The sequence below is a fragment of the Cavia porcellus genome, unplaced genomic scaffold, assembly GCF_034190915.1.
Source record: "Cavia porcellus strain 051 isolate PalLab524CR breed Dunkin Hartley unplaced genomic scaffold, mCavPor4.1 scaffold_31, whole genome shotgun sequence".
Classification (NCBI taxonomy): domain Eukaryota; kingdom Metazoa; phylum Chordata; class Mammalia; order Rodentia; family Caviidae; genus Cavia; species Cavia porcellus.
Window position 1 is genome coordinate 26,115,128 of NW_026947514.1, and position 19,418 is coordinate 26,134,545.

General features: G+C 39.4%; 1 protein-coding gene across 4 annotated transcripts in view; it reads right to left on the bottom strand.

Moving 5' to 3' along the window:
* Positions 1 to 3,332: 3,332 nt before the first annotated feature.
* Positions 3,333 to 19,418, bottom strand: part of Gpatch2l (G-patch domain containing 2 like) — a 51,422-nt gene continuing 35,336 nt past the window's right edge. For 2 of the 4 annotated variants that reach the window (XM_013155294.3, XM_003472440.5), the window contains exons 9-10: positions 15,943 to 16,037; positions 3,333 to 9,893 (exon numbers count right to left, since the gene is read on the bottom strand). In XM_013155294.3, the coding sequence (XP_013010748.1) occupies positions 9,733 to 9,893; positions 15,943 to 16,037 (256 nt within the window). In that variant the 3' untranslated portion in view covers positions 3,333 to 9,732. The remainder of the gene's footprint in view (positions 9,894 to 15,942; positions 16,038 to 19,418) is intronic. The other 2 variants (XM_013155295.3, XM_063241214.1) reach the window with 1 other exon arrangement.

Genomic DNA, 19,418 nt, shown 5'->3' on the forward strand with positions numbered 1-19,418 from the left:
TAAAATGTAAGTCTTATTCAGGATCTTGCGATATAATCTTATTTCATCTGTCTGGCTATTATGTTATCTCAAAATGTATATTTTACCATATATTGTAAAAATCAGCTCTTCACATATTTCATTTTTCTAACTAGTCAATTTCTTATCTCTATTCTTGTTATCTGCTTTTAAAAGATTTGTTATGCTTTTTCCTTATCCCCTATATTGTACATTTATTTTTCCTAGCTTTCAATATACAAATTTTGGAGCTCTGAGCATTGCTTTTATTTCAATCTCATCAGAACAATTGTATCTTTCAGACTTAAACAATGCTTTTTAAAATGTTTTGACTTTCCTATTTAACTTGATAATAGTGGAAGAGCTAGAAAACATTTTAGACTGCAGAAAGGCATTGTGTTCTGGTCTTACTTGGTTGTGGTATTTTTTTGGTACCAGGGATCAAACTCACAACCTTGCATTTGCCAAGCAGGCACTTACACACTGAGCTAAACCCTGGGTACTCGGTTGTGTTTTTATCACCAAATGTCATCTGTACTATTTCTCCTTCCTGGAATTTATGGATGTTTTCTCTATGCTCCAATATACTCAGCCAGAAGAATGTTTCATGGACATTTGAAAATAAAGTGTAGTCACCATTCTAGAATAAAATCTAATATATACTCATCGTTTTACTTTATTTAAATCTTCCTATGTTCTTTTATCTACTTGCTCTGTCATGAACTGATGGTGGCTTTGAGATCGCCAACTTTCCATCCTCTGCAAAGATATCTGTAACTTTCTCTGTCTCCAGTTTAGAATATATCAATGGTCATTTTGTGCCAATACATGTAACTATTATCTTCATTAGGAGAGGCATCCTCTAGCATGAAATATCTCACTTTCTTTCATTTGCTTTTAGTTCAACTTTGCCTGATATTGAGTCTACAATCTATTTTCTCATTGTTTTGTTTGATCAACATTTCTGAACCATTCTGAGCCTTATAACTTAGAATTAATGTCACCTCAACATTTTAATCCTTTATTCATAAGACACGTTTGGTCCTATTTAATAACCTTAAAAATCTGTCATTTTTAAGGGTTTTTTGGTTGTTTTACATGTATGCATCTTTTCCTCACAATTAACAGTGTGAATTTCTCTTCTAGGGATTATTGCTATATCATAGGATTCCTTAATGCTTTTTCTTTACCCACTATATCTTCATTACCTACTAAAAGCAGTGATGAAATTAACATATTTACTTGTTCTTCTTATTACAATACTTTTAGCAGAATAGAAAAGTCATTTCCTCTTTTTTATGTACAAAACTCCTAACTTAAAGAAATGGCCAGTCAAAAGATGCTCTAGAAAAATGTTGGCCAAAATCATCTATTTCACTTTTACACAACTTCAGTGGGGTTAGCAAGCCTTATAGGATGGTATTAATGAAACCAAATCCATGCGATCAAAGCTTACAGTCAGCTGGGTTAGTTTTACCTTCTGGATACTTCTCCGCAGGCTCCAAATATCGAAGATAGCAAGAGTGCCCACTCTAAAAGGTATGAATGGGACAGCACAAATTTACTGTCACCCCTGGAAACTAAACATACAGTGCTGCAGCAGTAGTTGGTCGTAAGAGTTCTGTTGCTGAAGAACAGCACTAGGAACCAGGATTGTGACACTATGCCTTAAACTCCTCGGCTCCAGGGAAATAACCTCAGCCTGGTGTCTTGCTAGAACACAGGCAAGATTACATACTCAGCCATGGGAAAAGCTGCTATTTCCAATTCCATTTAATCTACTCTTAATCATGCCAGTGGCTCCCTGGTTACGTTTCCCAGGGAAGATGATCAAGGGAATATAAATTCCTACTGTTTGTATAATGGGTCAGCCAGAGCAGCATTCCCACGGCCACCTGAGCTCAGGAGAGAGTCCACACAGCTCCCCACATCCACAAGCAAGCCGGCGGACACAGGTCCTTCATTTTCCGTTTCCTACCTGCCTATCCGTTAGTCCATGTGCTTTTGTCAACTGTACCAAAATACTTGCTGTGCTCAGAACAAACCACGATTTCAACTGCTGCTCCCTTAACTTCTGCCCATCCTTCAGAACTGGCATCAGTTTTATTTTTATTTATTTATTTATTTATTTTTTGCCCAGTTTGAGTTAAAGTACCCTCTCCTCACTACCCAACTGCCCTGACAGTCTTAGCCTGAATCTACCACTCCACATTGTAATGCTTTTCTTGTCTCTTCCTCAAAAGACTATGGACTTTAAGACAGCATGAAGCTGGGTGGAGTGACATGTTTGTAATCGGGAAGCTGAGGCGGGACTGCTAAGTTTGATGCCAGTTGGATACGTGGTGAGTTCAAGACCAGCCTGAACTACATAGAGAGACCGGGTCTCAAAAAGTAAATAGGGAAATAACTAAATGCAGGAATGTCTCTCTTGTCCTAACAGTGCTGAGCATAAAATGTGAACTACACACATCTATTGAATGTGGGCATTTCTAAAAGCCAAGACTTCAGATAGCAGTCTAGGGGTTGTTTTGCAATACATTCAACAGAGCACCATTATCAACAACTCAAAACAAGCCCCCCAGTGAGGAATTGGTTGTACCTTGCTACACAAATGACACCTTTTGATTGCCATAGATTTGAAAGATTTTCATTGACTTTTTTGTTGTGCTGGTCACTTTCAAAAACAAAAATGGATTATTAGGAAAGGATGTCACAGAAACTGGCTATTTCCTTTCTCTGTTGTAGGCAGAGGAGGCAGGCACCTATTCAGTTGCTAGACAGAGAAACAGCCTGCCAGGAGCAAAAGGCCAGTGGTTAGAGGGACTTCACCAGACGCCTGGCCCTAAAGACTCGGTGATTTCTTAGTACATGACTTTCAGCAGTTCATTTATATTGTACAAACAGGCAGCAGAGGTACTGGTTATGACCAGTCATGCTACCATCAAACAGATTTGACTCTTGGAAGACCCTTAGTAACTATATAACTTTGAGCAAGTTAAATAACTACAGGCATTTGTTTTACAGTGGAGATAAAAGTACCTAAGTTGTTAAGGAGATGCTGTTTACTGATGATGCTGTTTACTGAGAGACCGGGTCTCAAAAAGTAAATAGGTAAATAAATAATCTGGTATATAATAATCATTTGCTAAATATTCACCATTATTTTTGGGTATAACAATATCTCTAGCAATACATAGGTCTAGAGGTTTCAGAGGGGGCTAAGAGACCCTGGAATATCCTGGTCTACAGCAGCCAGCTACCCTTTTTCCTAAGGCTTCTGAAGGTGGGCTTGGTGTCAGTGTTCAGATGTTGAATCAACCACCAGAGGCAATGGCTCTACCAGATTTATCTTTTATTGGTCATTCAGTCCCCAAAGGACCTTCCTGGACTTGAGGAATTTTCCCATCCCCAATAGAACATTCCTGAAGATCTCACCTTCACTTCATACAACTAGGACATGACTACTCAGATTCACCTGTCCTGGACTTTGAGGGACACAGTCTAACGCTGACTTGTCATGAGTTGCCACTCCACCCACGAGTAGGCACCAGGGCAATGCATTCTGGATTCTATTCTAATCTGACTAGTAATTTCTCCTGCTTTAGTACGAGGATTTGGAGGAACAGTGGAGGCAAAGGAAGCAGGAGTATGCTTTCCTCAAAGTTTGCAATAAGTAATAAACCTAAGCGTTTCCCTATGAGTCGCTGCTTTAAGTTGCAGCACTAAGGTGGCATACCAAAGGAATTTGTAGCATGTAGGTGTTACTCAAAGTAATGCAAGTGAAGGCAGAGGCACACATCTTGCCTGTGCCAGACTAGCAACCCATCTTCCCCCTGAAATGAAGAGCAAAACACTTCCTTTTTTAAATTCCTCCCACTTCTAACCTGCTCTCTTGGCAAAGTAGTTATAAATACCAGTACCATAAAGATCAACCTAAGGGCGAAATTTTGGCAGCTAAAAGTCACCACTGAACCAAGTAAGAATAATTTGAACGATGGTGAGGATGGTGGACAGGTTTCTGCCTAGTGCCTCTCAGCTCCTGCTGCAGTTAAGACTGAAGGATGCCCTACCCCACCCCACCCTGCTTTGTGCTGAAGTAACCTGTCCTTCAGCTGGGGAATTTTGTTTTTTTTTTTTAAGAACCCAGGTGATCCTAATGCACAGCGAGGGTTAAAACCAGTTTCAGTGGACAGCAGAACTAATGAACTCAAGATGGAACCGCGAGGGTTTTGAACCATCAATTTGTAAAAGCAGCTGACAATAGGTGGAACTTGGGATATATACTGAGCAATTAAACTGCTGGCATCGGATTGCTCTGTGGTTTTTTTTCTCCTTGGTCTATGGAGAGGAACAAGATGTAGAATCTATCCATAGTGAAATGGACTGATTTTAACTTAAAGCTACCATAGCTATTTTTGAGTTCTCAAGATAATGTATTTTCATTTTTTTTAATGCAAAACATTCAGGGAGAAGTTTGCAAGATCAGAAATGACACTAAAGAAACACAAAAGATTTTTTTGATAACTAGTAACTGACTTTTTTGGGACACAGGTAGTTTTAAATGGTGTTTAAGATGGGAGAGAAAAATTGTAAAGGATTTTAAAGAAGACAACTGTAGGAATTTATATGATGGCTAAAACAGCTTAACGCAAACATCTAAGTAAACACTGCTGCTGAACACTATCTGGTGCAAACACACAAACTCCTGAGCCTGTCTGTTTTCTAAAAGAACATGGGTTTGGGGGCTTTGCCAATAAGCCAGGACCCAGTCTAACTACAAGATTTCTTTCCAAAATTTTAAGGTTAGAATATGATATTCTGAAATACTTAATCCAAGTCAGACAACAAAATCAGCATAATGCTGTTGGCTCCTAACCCCTGCAGACTCAACTAGCTGAAATGTAAAACTAAGACAATAAAGTGTAAGTGGGATTGCAGAAAATTGATTTTTGCATACTCTTAAGTACTGAGATTAAGTCCTAGCACATTATAAAAAACTCAACAGGTATTTATTACATATCTGCTATTTATACAAGATAGGATTTTCTCCCAATTATTTTTTCACTTTATGAGTCACACTTTAAAGAAGTGATTATTATGATGCTGGAAAATATGTACTTTGCCTTAAAACTAAGACTCAACGAGCAAATACAGTAAACTCAGGAGTGGCAGGATCTTACACAAATACTCTTTTTACTGTCGATTATGAACAAGGACCATCACTCAAAGACTCAAAATTTTCTGCTGTACTTTTGTATTTCTTTAAAAAGTAATTTCCATCCATTTAAATAGGGATTTGATGGCATTGTCTTCCACACTGTCCTTGGTTAATACTTTCAATTTTTCAAGAACTTGTGGGAAAAAATGTGGAAGATAAAGACGTTAACAATTTATGCAAGGAATCATACACAAAACATTTCTTTAGTTACAGAGGAAAACAGAACAGCAACTTGGAGCTTAGCTAAGATACCAGCACATGAAAAGCATTTTTTAAACTGTGGCATACCAAGGTTCTCAAACTTTAGTGTGCCAGCCTCCTGTGGCGTTTTGTTAAAGCCCGCAGCTCACCCTGCTTCTGACTCAGGATGACAGGTTGGGGGAGAACGCTGCTGGCCGAGACCAAGCTTTCAGAAGCCCTGCTCCACGCTCCACTCTTTTGTCTCCCCACCTCATCAAGCTGGATGCTTCGTGGTAAACATCTTCAGGATCGGCCCTATTCTTCAACACTGTACTTGAAAAACTTTTACTCTCCACATCTGGTGATTTTGCTAAGCGGATATATCTACTTGCAGGAAATTTTTTTCTGGTCATATGTAATTTTGTTGGGCTTATAATGCAGTCTTCAGAAATACTGCTCATCTTATTTATCCTCCGTGTTGCTGTTTCCAGGCACTGGACATTCATCTCCTTGTGATCTGGACCGAGGAGACAGCATCTCTGGGCACTTGTGTTTCGGGCCTGGTGGTGGCGCTTACCATTTTCCTCACCCCTCCCTTCTGATGGATTAGAACAAGTCATGACCATTGTCAGCACTGCTAACGCTGCTGTCTCAATAGGAGCAAGAAAGAAGGAAATAACTGACAGGCACAACTGGCGGCCGAAGTATTAGCAAAGGAAGCAGCTGACAAGGACAAAGTGCTTCTGCCATCCCTCCACCGTCCACCAACATGGCACGTGCTCTAAGCTAAACTTCCCCTAGAGTGCATCCCTAACTGCTGGAGCAGGTCAGTCTGTGCTCAGCTTGCTGGACACCGACTACAGCTTCTGATGCTGACCTGTTTGCATAGCCTCCTAACAGGTACAGTGGGGAATGTGTCGCTCAGAACCACAGCAATGAAGTGAAAATTAAGCAAAAACCTGGAATGAATATATACTACCAGGAACCGACTCTTGGAGACTAAGTGAAGAACCCATCACACTACCAAAGCCTGGCTCATCTCAGCGCTGTCGGAACTTTTCAACTTCACGTGGCTTTCATATCTTGACACTATGAGAACTTCCCAGACTGCGAAGGGAACATGTACAATCTCTAATTCCAAAATGAAGATAAATCAGATTAACCTACTTGGGATTCCTACTTGAATTACTTGTCCTAGGCGTTGCTTTTCTTACCAAAGGCTGCCACTCATAACAAAACAGTTTAAGAAGCTACATTTCCACTTTGCATATTTAGCTTCGAGCACTGCCTTGCTTAGAGCCCATTTCATTGTCCAGCAGCACAACGTTAGTGGAAATGTTTAACTGCAAATGAGTTCTAAAGAAGACTAACTGTGGACTATTTCCCAAGCACTTCCATTCGTAAAATTATTTTCTGCCCTCTTCAAATCTGGAACTGTACAGCTACTAATTTCTCAACAATTCTTACCAAAAAGCAACAAGAGTTTTGATATAAATGAACTTGTTCCTTTAAAATATTCCATCTGAAAACTAATCTCAAGTTCTCTTATATTCATAAGTGAAACTATATGAATAATTTCAAATACTCTTATATTCATAAGTAAAACAAGTTTTTATGAATGGTTCTCATGCAAGTAGATAATGTCTTGATTTTTGCCCACTGTGGGAAATCAACAGGATTCAGACAGTTTGTACAGCAAGTGAGGACAACTCAGAATTAGAAATAAAAAATATGGAACCCCCTCAGAGAGACTTTTCAGCAGATCAAACACGTGATCAATGATTATCATCAAATGTCATGCTCAGTTTTTTCAACACAATTATAAAATCTCATTTTGAAACTATCTTGAAATGTAACAGACTTTGCTTAATTTGTAACATTATATCTATGCCATATAAAAAGGAAATTTAAGATTTAGGATTTAAAATACACTTGATTCTAAGGTTAGTCCCCCAAATTGATTAATACAAAAAAATCCATGCAGAATAAATTAATAATTCATTAACCATGCATATTCAGCACCTTAAAATGAGAGCAGTTTACAACCCTGTGTTGGAAAGTATTTGTGTGCTTAATATTCTAGTCTCTCAGGCAACTCATTTTCTTCCTATTTATTACATTCTTAAGTGATCTCTGTCGAAAGTATTCAAAATATATAGAAAATCATGGCCAAGAAAAATGATAAACATTCATTTTGTAAATGTTGGTCTCAGACTGCTCAGGTCAACCAATGAAAAACAATGCAGTATAGAATTTTAGTCCAGGTTTGGTCACTTGATTTTGGGCAAGTCACTCAGCTCTGTTTTCAACTCTGTAAAATGGTATGACTTTATAGAAATGTTTAAAATGTAAATAAGTTTGCATATATAAATTACTTTAAGTTACAGGTAAAAAATGGGAGAAATAGGCAATAGGTCACGAAGGAAAGATGCTGGATTTACCTCTGCATCTGAGGGTGTAACAGACCATGGTCGCAGGACTAATCTCTGCATGAGCCACACAATTCAACACAAAGAAAGAGTTGTGTCCATAAATTTGTTCCCTAAATCCAAACAAGCATGTTAGAAGTATGTGCCGAAGACCACTGGGAGTACTAGGTGACACTGCATATGACAGACATAAGATGTACCTTTATCATCACAATGAGTCAGGAGTGCTACCGTGTATCCAGCAGACATGACACTTCTACTGTGGGTGCAGCCCATAGGGAAGGGAAGTGCAGTCTTGACACCATCAGTATATTCACTGCCACATGAGAACCAGGGACGATTCCAGGCTGCGGGGCTGGCCTCTGTACTCTCTCCCTCCCCCACAACCTCCATTCCCCTCTCCATCCACCATATTCCTTGTGTTGGTCAACTGACATGTTCCCGGTTTTACATAAAGCACCACTTCTTCTAATCCTCCATCCCAATGATTCACATCCACCTGCCTGCCTACTTCCTTGATAAAGCAATTCTACAGCTTCTGCTGATTAGTAATTTTTAAAGGGAACACGATAGAACCACCCTCTATGAATTACTTTTGTGACGGAGGAAGGGGCCATCACACTTTGGGGAGAGAAGGTGCATCCCTCTCAGCACCTGTGTGGAACAAAACATCCAGGTGCAGGGTGAATGTTCTTTTTCCAGATGACCAGAGCAGGAAGCAGTTAGCAAACAGCTCCAAGTATTTCAGAGTAAAAGCACTCGAGTCATAAAAAAAAAAAAAAAAAAAAAAAGAACTCTTCTGTCAACCAAGCCCCTGAATGACAGACACTCCTGGTAATACTTTTTAGAAAGTGTGGCTCTTCTCCCACAGCTCCAGGCAGTCACTGATTCCTCATTTTGACAAAGTAGCATCTGACTTCAGGCACTACTGTATATATAACTTGACGCGCAGCTGAGTTGTCATAAACAAGCCGAGTACAAAGGCATGTCAAAAAGACATTTTTCCTCCCCAAAGCATAGCCCCAAGAAGCTATTATTATAATAGAGTATGAAGTTCTGCTGCAGGTCATTGACCTATATATAACACTAACAATAAAGTCCCACTCAGGACATAAAGGCTTACACTGTGACACGGAGTAGCAAGACATACTCTGCTGCCTACTTAAGTCTGCTGTGCTAAGCCAGTCGTGCTGAACCTATGGCGCATGTGCTGCAGGGGACTGCTTGCATTCCTGCAACAGTCACTGACATAAACCATCTTCTTCATTACACCTGTCTGTGTGTATAGATGTGTTCTCTTTCCATAGAACTTTTAAACGCTGAAGACGAGGTAAAGTACAGTGCAGCTGCCGGTGTCCCCATCAGACCATCCACAGAAAAATCAAAGACGTTCCCAAGGCCTATGCTCCTGTTGTCTCTTTCGAGGCTCCAAATTGAGAACTTGCATATCTGCCTTAATGGTACTCTGAGAATCAAGACTTGGCTCCAGGTAGGCCTCTTCTGCTGCAGACACATTTCCCTGTAGGAATTTGGCCTGGCTGCCTTCCTCAAATGGCACCAAAAGCTGTACACAAGAGTGTGCAAAAGCAGTCACTAGTTTTTTAAGAACAAAGACAAACCTGCAAAAAGCAACAACTCTATAAAGAGCTGTAGGTGAATGGTAGGATAGCAATAAGTTAACTCACAAAGCAGAGAACAACCTTTAAAAAAAGGAAACTGCTGCCTTGACCCTTTACTAATTAAAAAGAAATAAAAAGGTTTCCACAATATGCCTTTCAAAGAGAGCTGGCAGCTGTGCGTGCAGGGGAGTCGGTCCGGAGGTCAAAGGACTGGGAAAGTCCACTGAGATCCACGAGACTGGAAAACACACACAGCCAGCTCCGGGGAGTGGGAGAAAACCCGAGCTCTCTAGCTGCATCCAGGGCTCTTCTCCTGCGGCATTTTAAAAAATGTTGCTGTAGTTGAGTCACTGGCTTTGTCTGCTGCGGAGGTCCGGACCAGCCACTCAGAATTTGGAGATTTCCGGCCTTGTGTCGCTAGGGTTACCGGTTCCACTGCATCCATGTGACCTGGTTGCAACAATGAAAGTAAGAAAGAAAACAGCCAAGGGGAGACAAAATAGAACAGGAAATGAGAATGAGAGACATGTAAATAAACATTTTTAAATCCTTACATTTCGTGTTTATTAACCGAAGCAGTCATGTAACATTTCTCTTTTTACCTTTATAAAAAATAAAGGCCAGATTTATATAAAATATCTCTACATCTGAGAAAATGAGTTTAACTGAACAAACGGGTAAATTCAGCTCATCATGCAGTAAACAGCACATACAGCCCAGGCATTACACCACTAACCATCCCTCACAACATGACTTTCTTGATGTAACTGCTGAGAAGCAGGTTTTATCCACCTCTGCTTTCTGGATCAGGAAACTGACTGCAGCAAGATCAGACAACACGTTCACGGATGAAACCACGCCGGGCAAGTAGCAAGACTCAAACCTGGATACTGGACTTCAAGCCCTGTGCTGCTTCTGCCATACCTCAGGCTTCTCATATAATGTCACCAATAAAGGGACAAAAAGGGAACTGGCAGAAAAATAACATGGTCAGGTACAGTGTTTCCCGACAAAGTTATGGACACATTCTGGACAGAATAATCATGGCGTGTGCGAAAACTCAGCAATCCAGCTCCTAGCCACTGAATGGCAATAGTGTTTACCACTGTGACAACCAGTTTTTTCACTTTGTGAAGCGCACAAGTGAAGTCATAGGAAGCAGCATCACCTTCATCACTGTACTGAAAATAAATACACATTAAAATATAGCAACTATAGTAAAGTTTAGATTTGATAAGATCTAAATAAATACTGCTACTCAGTATTTTCTTCTCCTAGGAATGCAACCTGGAGCATAATTTTCAAATTTTAGGTCACAAAGCCAACTTAGTGAGTCATGACCAGTACTTCTTTATTCCTCAATGAAAAGTAGAAAATACCCAATTCTGCCCAGAGTTTACTTCATATTTACATTTGCATCCACAAATATATTCAAACATGAATGCTCTACTGCAGGGTAACATAAAGAAATCTTGAAAGTTATTAACTCTGTAACACAAGAGTTTCTTGACAGCAATGGCTTTTAAATGTTTTGGTATATCAATCACAGCAGCAAGAAATACTTTTTTTTATCTTTTTCATTTTTATCGGTACCAGGGATCGAACTCATGACTGCCTGCTTAAAAGGCAGGCACTCATGTCGCTGAGCTAAATCCCCAGCCCCAAGAAATACTTTTGACAACTCAAATTTCACATACACTCACACAAACTTATAAACACATGTTCATATTTAACTGGTAACAACTTCATAAAACTATACCTCTCCTTACTATATTGTTACCAAACCACAGTGATAAAAATCAGTGTGTATACGTGTGTGCATGTACATGCTACTTTTTATTATAATGTACACACTGTACACAAAATTTACTATTTTTAACTGTATAGTCAGTGGCATTAAGTACATTCACACTGTTGTTACAAATGTCGCTACCACCTCTCACCAGAAATTTTTCATTAATTCAAACAGAAACATGGACCCCTAAGCAATAACTGCCCACACCTCCCTCCTCCAATCATGGTCCTGTTTTTATGAACTGGACTATTCTAGATAGCTCATAAAAGTGGAACCATATACTTCTTATCCTTTTGCACTTGTTTTTTTCCACGTCTTTATCCATGTGGTAGCGTGCTTCTGTACTGTGAAGGGTTTCAGGCTAAATACCACTCCGTTATGTGTAAATACCACAGTTTGTTTTCTATTCATCTGGCAAGGGACACCAGGGTTGTTTCTAGTTTTGTGGAAGAGGAGAAAGATTCTAGGAATTCTCCCTTTTTTTATATTTTGAGACAGGGTTTTGTTAAATCACTAAGTTGCACAGGCTGGGCTCGAGCTTGTGACCGTTCTGCCTCAGCCTCCCCCGGTGCTGGGAAAATGGGTGTGCCACCATGTCTGGTTATCCACCTTGAGACTACTATGAATAATCTGTAGCTGTAAACATGGGTGTAAAAAATGTACTTAATTTTTTCCATTTTTTGTAAAGCATATATCTAGAAGCAGTACTGCTAGATTACACAGTAGTTTTATATTTTCTGAAGAACCATCATATAGTTTTTTATAGTGATGTACTGTTTTACATTCTCAGAAGAAATGCACAAGGAGTCCGATGACATCTTTGCCAACACCTGATGCTCTACATTGTGACACAGCTCTCCTAATGAATGTCAGAAGGCCTAGAACATTTGTACTTGTTATCTAAAAAAACAATGTAATATTTTTCACAATTGCATAAAGCACGATACAATCCAAATGCCTATCAAGAATATGTGATTGTAGTGTATACATTACCTTCACACAATGGAATACAGTACATATGACAAATAAAATGAATGAATTTTGGCAGAACAAAACATGAATGGATCTCAAAAACAGAACTCACTTCAAGAAGTGAAGCTTGTAACTTATGAAGCATGACATACAGTTTGAGTCTTTTACACAAGGTTTAGAAGCATACAAAGCTAAAGAATGTATTGCCTAGAGATACAAACTCTACATAAACCACTTGAAAAACCAAAAACATAATAAATGATAAAAACATCAGGATAACCCTTACTTCTGAGAAGTGGGGTGAAGGTTTTAAAATTAATGTGCTTTTTCCTTAAAGTGGATGAATACATAGGTATTAGCGCTATTGTTTGAATATTAGCTATAAATATTCTTTACAAACATCCAATGTTTACCATGGGGCTAGAACAGTATCAAAACAATTATTTCAACTTTAAGATACTACTAATCTGTTCATACAAATCCACTGAGGCTCTTCTATAAGATACATATTCTCTCAGAGGTTGATGGAGTGAGGGGGAACAAGCGATGGAAATTCCGGCCATTCTAAATGCAGCCCCATCACTGGCTGGGTATTTGGAATCTGATGTAACTAGTTGACCAGCAAACTGCTAAGCACCACTGTGAATGAAGTTCTCAGAGTGCACACCTATTCCAGGGAGAAGAAGGTCAGAAGTTTTTGGAACAGCAAAAGCAGCCTAGGCGCGAAACAGAATCTTTGATCAATTCAATTCTACCTTAATAAAGCCCCGTGTTTACTTTTTAACATCTGGAATTTGCAAGGTAATGGCTCCGATATATCACTCTAAGACAACTATTTCAAGAAAATGAAGTTTGGTTTTCATCTGAGTTCTTTAGGTTTCTTACAGTTAGTCTCAAATTTTAGGGAAAATAGTAATTCTTTTCTAAGTAGATTCTTTAAGAGTACACACACCTAGTCCACGTCAACAGGAGGTAGACTTGCTGGGAAATCCCTACCCTGGGTATCATCTCAGAAGCAGACTTCCACACTCACCAACTAAGATTCAGAGTGTGGCACTGTATAAAAGACACCTGCATTCCATAACGTCAGAAGAAAAAAAGCAACGTGCCACTTTGTGAGCCTATGAAAAGATTTTTTCCCTTTACTAGAACAAAAAGACAAGGAAGACATGCTGTCCCTTCCTGCACTTCATCTCTCCAGCCTTATTAATATCTTTAAATTCAGTCAATTTCAACTAAACTTTCTGCAGTGGGGGAGGGGGAAAAGGGAAAAGATTTGTGGCTTCATGCTTAAGAAAGAAGCTGAATTCATCACAGTGACAGCGGAGAGTGTTGGCAGAGATCTGAGCTATTTATTCTTTTAGGAAAATCCTATAAAGAATGACACAAGGAAGCCTCTATCTGCAGTCCTGTTCATCACACTGGTGAGGAGTCCGATAACAGATGTATGCAGTAGTGTGATTTAGTGCCAGGAGCTGGCCCCTGATGTGTATTAATACAGCGGCGAAGCGGGCCGCACCTCTCCTCATCACTCATTCCTATAAAAGAGGTGGGATCTGAGATGGCCCGGTGGTGGGCAGAGCAAGCCCATTTGTTCTACTGACTGATGGCGCGGGCTCGGGCTATGTCCTTCACCTCCATGGGGCACTCGGGTTGTGGGTAGGAAAAAATACAAAAATGCTCAGTGAAGCAGGGCCCAGTCAACAAGTGAGAGGAGACGACTTGGGCTGAGTAGGGGGAATTTTTAATGCTGGGCCTCAGTTAATCTTTTTATGCCTAGCATTCCACTTTTAGAATGGCAAGTGGAACATGATGAAGTTTTTCTCTTCAAATTCTTAGTCTTTGACTTTTTCTAGGTAACATACATGAATTTCATGCAAAGAATTTGCAATCTTGAGCATAAATGGGTTAACCCCTGCAACACATTTCTCTTATGTGACTATGGGATAAACAATTTAAACTCTTCCACATGGTTCTTTGGTTACAAAGAAATGAAAGCTAAAAACAGAAGCTAGATATTAAAAGGGGAGATAGTTGAAAAATATGAGGAGAGATTAGTTTCAATGCTTCAAATCCCACAGACTGAATGAGGACCTGAATTTTTACACAGGGTCCCAGTTTGGAACCAGCTCCATTGTCCACAAAGACAAAACACCTGCAGGGTTTAAGAGGGCATCAATGGAGCTACAGAGAAACTGGTTTGAGCTTGACCCTTTTCTGCAACTTACCATCATGTAATGACAAAGTGATTTAAGCTTCAGTTTTCTCGTGTAACCACAGGAATAGAAACGGCACTTATCTTACAGAGCTGTTGCAAAGATTAAATGAAATGACACAAGGTGTATTCAGTTCAGGACCTAGCCATGTGGAAAACACCATAAAAATTATGATAATCCTTAGACCTCTGATTAAGATGATCCAGTATGACTCACCCATCAAGCAGTCCCCTCAAAGAGAAGCTCAAAGAGGCTGATTTCTGAGAATGGTGAAACTTGGTAAGTAAAGGTAAGGGGTAGAGTTCCATATCTGCCTGAGATTTAGTTTTACTTAGCTATCAACTGCTGTGACCTACATAATATATAGCACAGGCGGAGTGCCTCTTAACCAGAGTGCTTGGTTCAGGCTTTGGATTTTTTCACATTTTTTAATATCTTCATATATGTATATTAGGGGTAGGACCCAAGTCTAAACAAACTTCACTTATGTTTCATAAACATCATTAGTCTAATGGTCATTTTACACAAAATTTTTATTGTGCCTATGTTATTGTCGTATAAGCTATCATGTGAGGTAAAGTGTGGAATTTTAAAAAATTTCAGATTTGGGGATTTTCAGATTAGATCACTAACCAGTATTATCTAAGGGGAAAAAAAAATCTATGTTATATTCCATATTCAACATTCTTGATCACACACGTAGTGAAGTATGTAAGCCTCAGGTATGCAGCTAAAGAATCTATAAACATACATGTGACCCCTGCCTGGTTCCAAGACAGCATTCCACTGCCCCAGGTTTTTTGTGTCCTTTCTTGGTCAATATCTCCTACCAAAGATAAACACCAATTTAGCTTATACCAACTGGTATTCATTTTTCACAGAAAGAAAATAAAAGGTTTTAATTTGAAAAAAATAGATAGATTATTGATTGATTGGATTTAGGGTTTCTGACACAAGGTTCTTGCTGTGTAATTTAGCCTTGAACTGGCCTTGAACTCACTATGTAGCCCAGGCTGGAACTAAAAGCACTCTCCCAGCCTTCCAAGTGCTAGGATTATAGGTTTTTCCCATCCTACTCAGCTGAAAAATTGTTTTTAAACAGAAATTTTACAACTACTCCCCTATATATACTATCACTGTCCCACACATAAAACCAGTGTACCCCAAAACCAAGTGAGAAACCAAATGAGCCCATGTGATTCCCTGACTCCGCCTATACTTTCATTAATATGAACCTAATTTCCTATCTGTGCCAGGACAAAAGCTCAGCTGACTGGACATTGTTGATTGTGGAATAGAAAGTTTCAAACTCTAGAAAGCCACAGAACAGGGTAAAAATGCAGAGGCTTCAGGATCAATGAGCTGGGCAAATTGCTTGTGTCTCAATTTTCTTACATAAAACGGGACTAAAACTATCTCACTTACTGCAAAGAGTACACAGAAAGGATATAAGACACACACTTTAGTGCCTGACACACACACTAGGTACTCAATAAATGACAGCTCATATAGTCACCTGCACTGGGGCTGGACACAGATGCTGTGGCCACTGGCTTCCGTTTCCTCTTGATGTCACGTGAACATGGGGGTCCCCAGTGTGCACTTGCCTGTCTGGAGAAATGAGAAAAGATGGTTTCATATTGGTGCTATTTACACATACAGCATTATGTTCAGTACAGATGAGACCTATTACAAAGACTTACTTACAAAATGGGCACCATCCTCCGCCACTCAGTTAGGACACAAGATTATTCAGAGCTAATTTAACTCACTCTTTATGCACAACAAAACCTCTCCAAACTTTTTACCTGATCTTGGAGTAGCAGACTTTTAAGATTAACTCCATATATGTATTTCCTCACATGCTGATTTTTGGACAATTATTTTCCATGAAAACTATAACTGCAATTGTTCTAAGCTCACTAATGAAATACCTACTCCCAAGTGATAATACACTGAAAAGTTTAATGCTGCATGAACAGATGTATTAGCATAGAATTTTAATAGGTAGTTTAACCCTTCTGCCACTATGTATCTGGATTTTAACACTATCTCATGAATTAAATAAACTCTGGTGACTTTTAAAAATATAAATGTGCCAGTGCTTCCTTATCTAAATATTCAACTTCAGAAGTTAAAACATATAATATCCTCTGAAAGACAATGGATTTAATATTGAAATAGTTGATCTGCTATTTTGGTTCCCCACTTTCTTCTCTCTCACAAAGGACAAACTCTGCCCCTGATAAAGACCAAGCCAAACCTCATCTTACATAGAACTTCTCTTGGACACTGGGGCCTTATCTAGCATGGACCATTCTTTAAGTGGTGTAACAAAATAAGATCAAAAGGGTCAGGGGTTTAGCTCAGTAGCACAGCCCCTGCCTGGCAAACCTGAGGTCCTGAGTTTGATTCCCGTTGCTCTCACAAAAAAAGAACAAAAAATGTGAATGTCTTGAATGAATCTGAACATGTTTACTTTTCATGGTCAGTCTGACTGTGGGGAAGTTGTATCGTGCCAGATCCAGTGTATAAGGTAGAGAACATGCTGTAATGTTTTTATGAATCTGCCTTTCTGTCAAATGGCACTCCACAGTAGCATTCACAAGCTTGACCACAACTCACAGACACTCATGAAAGAAGACTTCCAGAACTGCATCAGAGTGCTGGGAATGATAGGATCGGCATGCTCAAAGTGACAGGGAATATTCTGAGGGAGATTAATGGCAATGTGTCTTTTATTGTAATAATTTTTTTAAAAATTTGAACACATATTTTTTCAATCACTGCTCGTGTTTTCTTTCTTTCTTTCTTTTTTTTTTTTTTGGTACCAGGGATCAAACTCACAACCTTGTGCTTGCCAAGTAGGTACTTATGCCACTGAGCTACATCTCTGGCCCTGATACAAGGTTTTCTTTTTTTTTTTTTTCCATCAGTACCAGGGATCGAACTCATGACCACACACTTGCAAGGCAGGTACTTATGCCACTGAGCTAAATCCCCAGCCCCCAAGGTTTTCTTAATGAGGCTTAAGTTAACTTTAAATTGCATACCTCATGAGAAGTTAATTCCAAAAGACAAAATAATTAATTCTGAAAAAATGTGTAAAGCAAGAAAAATAGTTCATACCTAAAGTGAACTCAAGCACTAAGTGTAAATCAGCATGTTGATTTAATAATAAATTAACACAGATGACAGAACACCAAAGGTACACAGAACTTCTGGCTGAATAGAAAGGTGTTAATTCCCTTTGAATTCAGAACACAGGCAGAAAAGTGGTACTACAAAATTGTCTTCTCATTAGAACTGAGACATACACAAGACATATAACTTCTTTCTTTTTCAAAAAGAAGGTTCCTGAGTACATGGGGATGCAAACTCAAACTGCGAGGTGCTTTGATATAATTTAATCATGTCTAGCCACAAGTACTTCACAAGAAAGGGAAACAAAGGGTTACTGGTTTGTGTTTGAGATTTTCTTCTCTTTCCCTTAAACTGACTGAAGGGACCTCCAAAAGTTTTCAGAGCAGTGGTTAACACCACTGCTTCAAACTACCCTGCGTTCTTACAGTTGGGATGGGAGGTGCGTGAGGGAAGGGCCCACGACCAGCAGAGATGCAGGGCTCTGTGGTGCTTCTTGGTAATGCTCATTTTCTTGAAATAGATGCTGATCTATTGGCTGACTTTGTGATCATCATAAGTGCATTTCTTTGTCTATTATCCTTAAATAATAAATTTATAAGTTAAAAAATATTGTTTGGGCTGGGGATATAGCTCAGCAGCTCAAGTGCCTGCCTGGCAAGTGCAAGGTCTAGAGTTCGATTTCCAGTATTTTAAAAAAAAAAAAAAAAAAACTTTTTCAAGATCAAAGTTTAAACATGCTGAATTTTATGAGACAGACACAAAATGAGAAGTAGGAAAAAAGTACTCAAAGGGTATTAAAATACGAATTTCCAGAGTATCAACTAGGGCTGAACCAACTAAGTGTAGCCTTATATTTATACCTTATCCTTCATTTTCACAGCTTTGTATGTTTGAGTAATGTCAGTGCCATGGTTAAGGTCCCGTATTATCTGTTTCTTTATGGATACAGTCACTAACATTTATCTCAAACTTTCAAGGAATGACCTATTTTGAATAAAAAGATGAAATCATTAATGTACTAAAATGTTTAAATTTTACCTATTTTTAATGGAAATGTGGTGTTTTTAAAAATGCATGTTTATTTTACTGAAATGAAGTTAGTATTACCTGCCATTATGTATACCGGTCCTCATACCGTACCACACTGGGCAACATTCTTGGGGGGTACAGTGGACTCAATGGCTCAGGTGGCCCCCACACTTCCCCGCCACTCAGTCCCCATGGCTTCCTGCACAGCAGCATTAAGCACTTCAGGGCAACCCTCCTTACACTAACGACCCCTGCGTGCCAGGCTTCTAGCCCGTGACTTCCCTCCAAAGTGAGTGGTCCACTTCTACCACACCATTCCCACTCCTGATTGGTGCCTGGAGCAATCAAAATCCCTCCAATGTGCAAGTCTCTCTAGTTCTGGGGAAAAACTGCAGGCTTCCTAAGAACACCAGGTAAAAGGGTGTTATTTTTGCGTGCACTGCTTCCCTGCTGCTCGGCAGTTTGTTAACTTCTTTATGACTCAGTAAGTTTTACTGAGCAGCTGCTCTGTGGCAAGCACTGTCCTCCTGGACACTGAGGATACAGGAACAAGGGAATGAATGGACAGTCTCTGCCCTGATGATCTTCTAACCAGTCCTATCTGTAGAGGACAGCCTTTCTGGTTACAAAATGTGACTAGTGGAGAAACCGAGTCAGCAATAAAGGGAAGGCCTGTTCATTTTAAAAACTCACTTAAATGCGCCTTCCCTCTCGAAAGACTTCTACTCAGACCCATGTCCACACTGGAGAGCTGTTTCATAGGAGGCAGCATAACACTGTACCTTCAGGCTAAATATACACGGGATCCTTTTCTCCCTT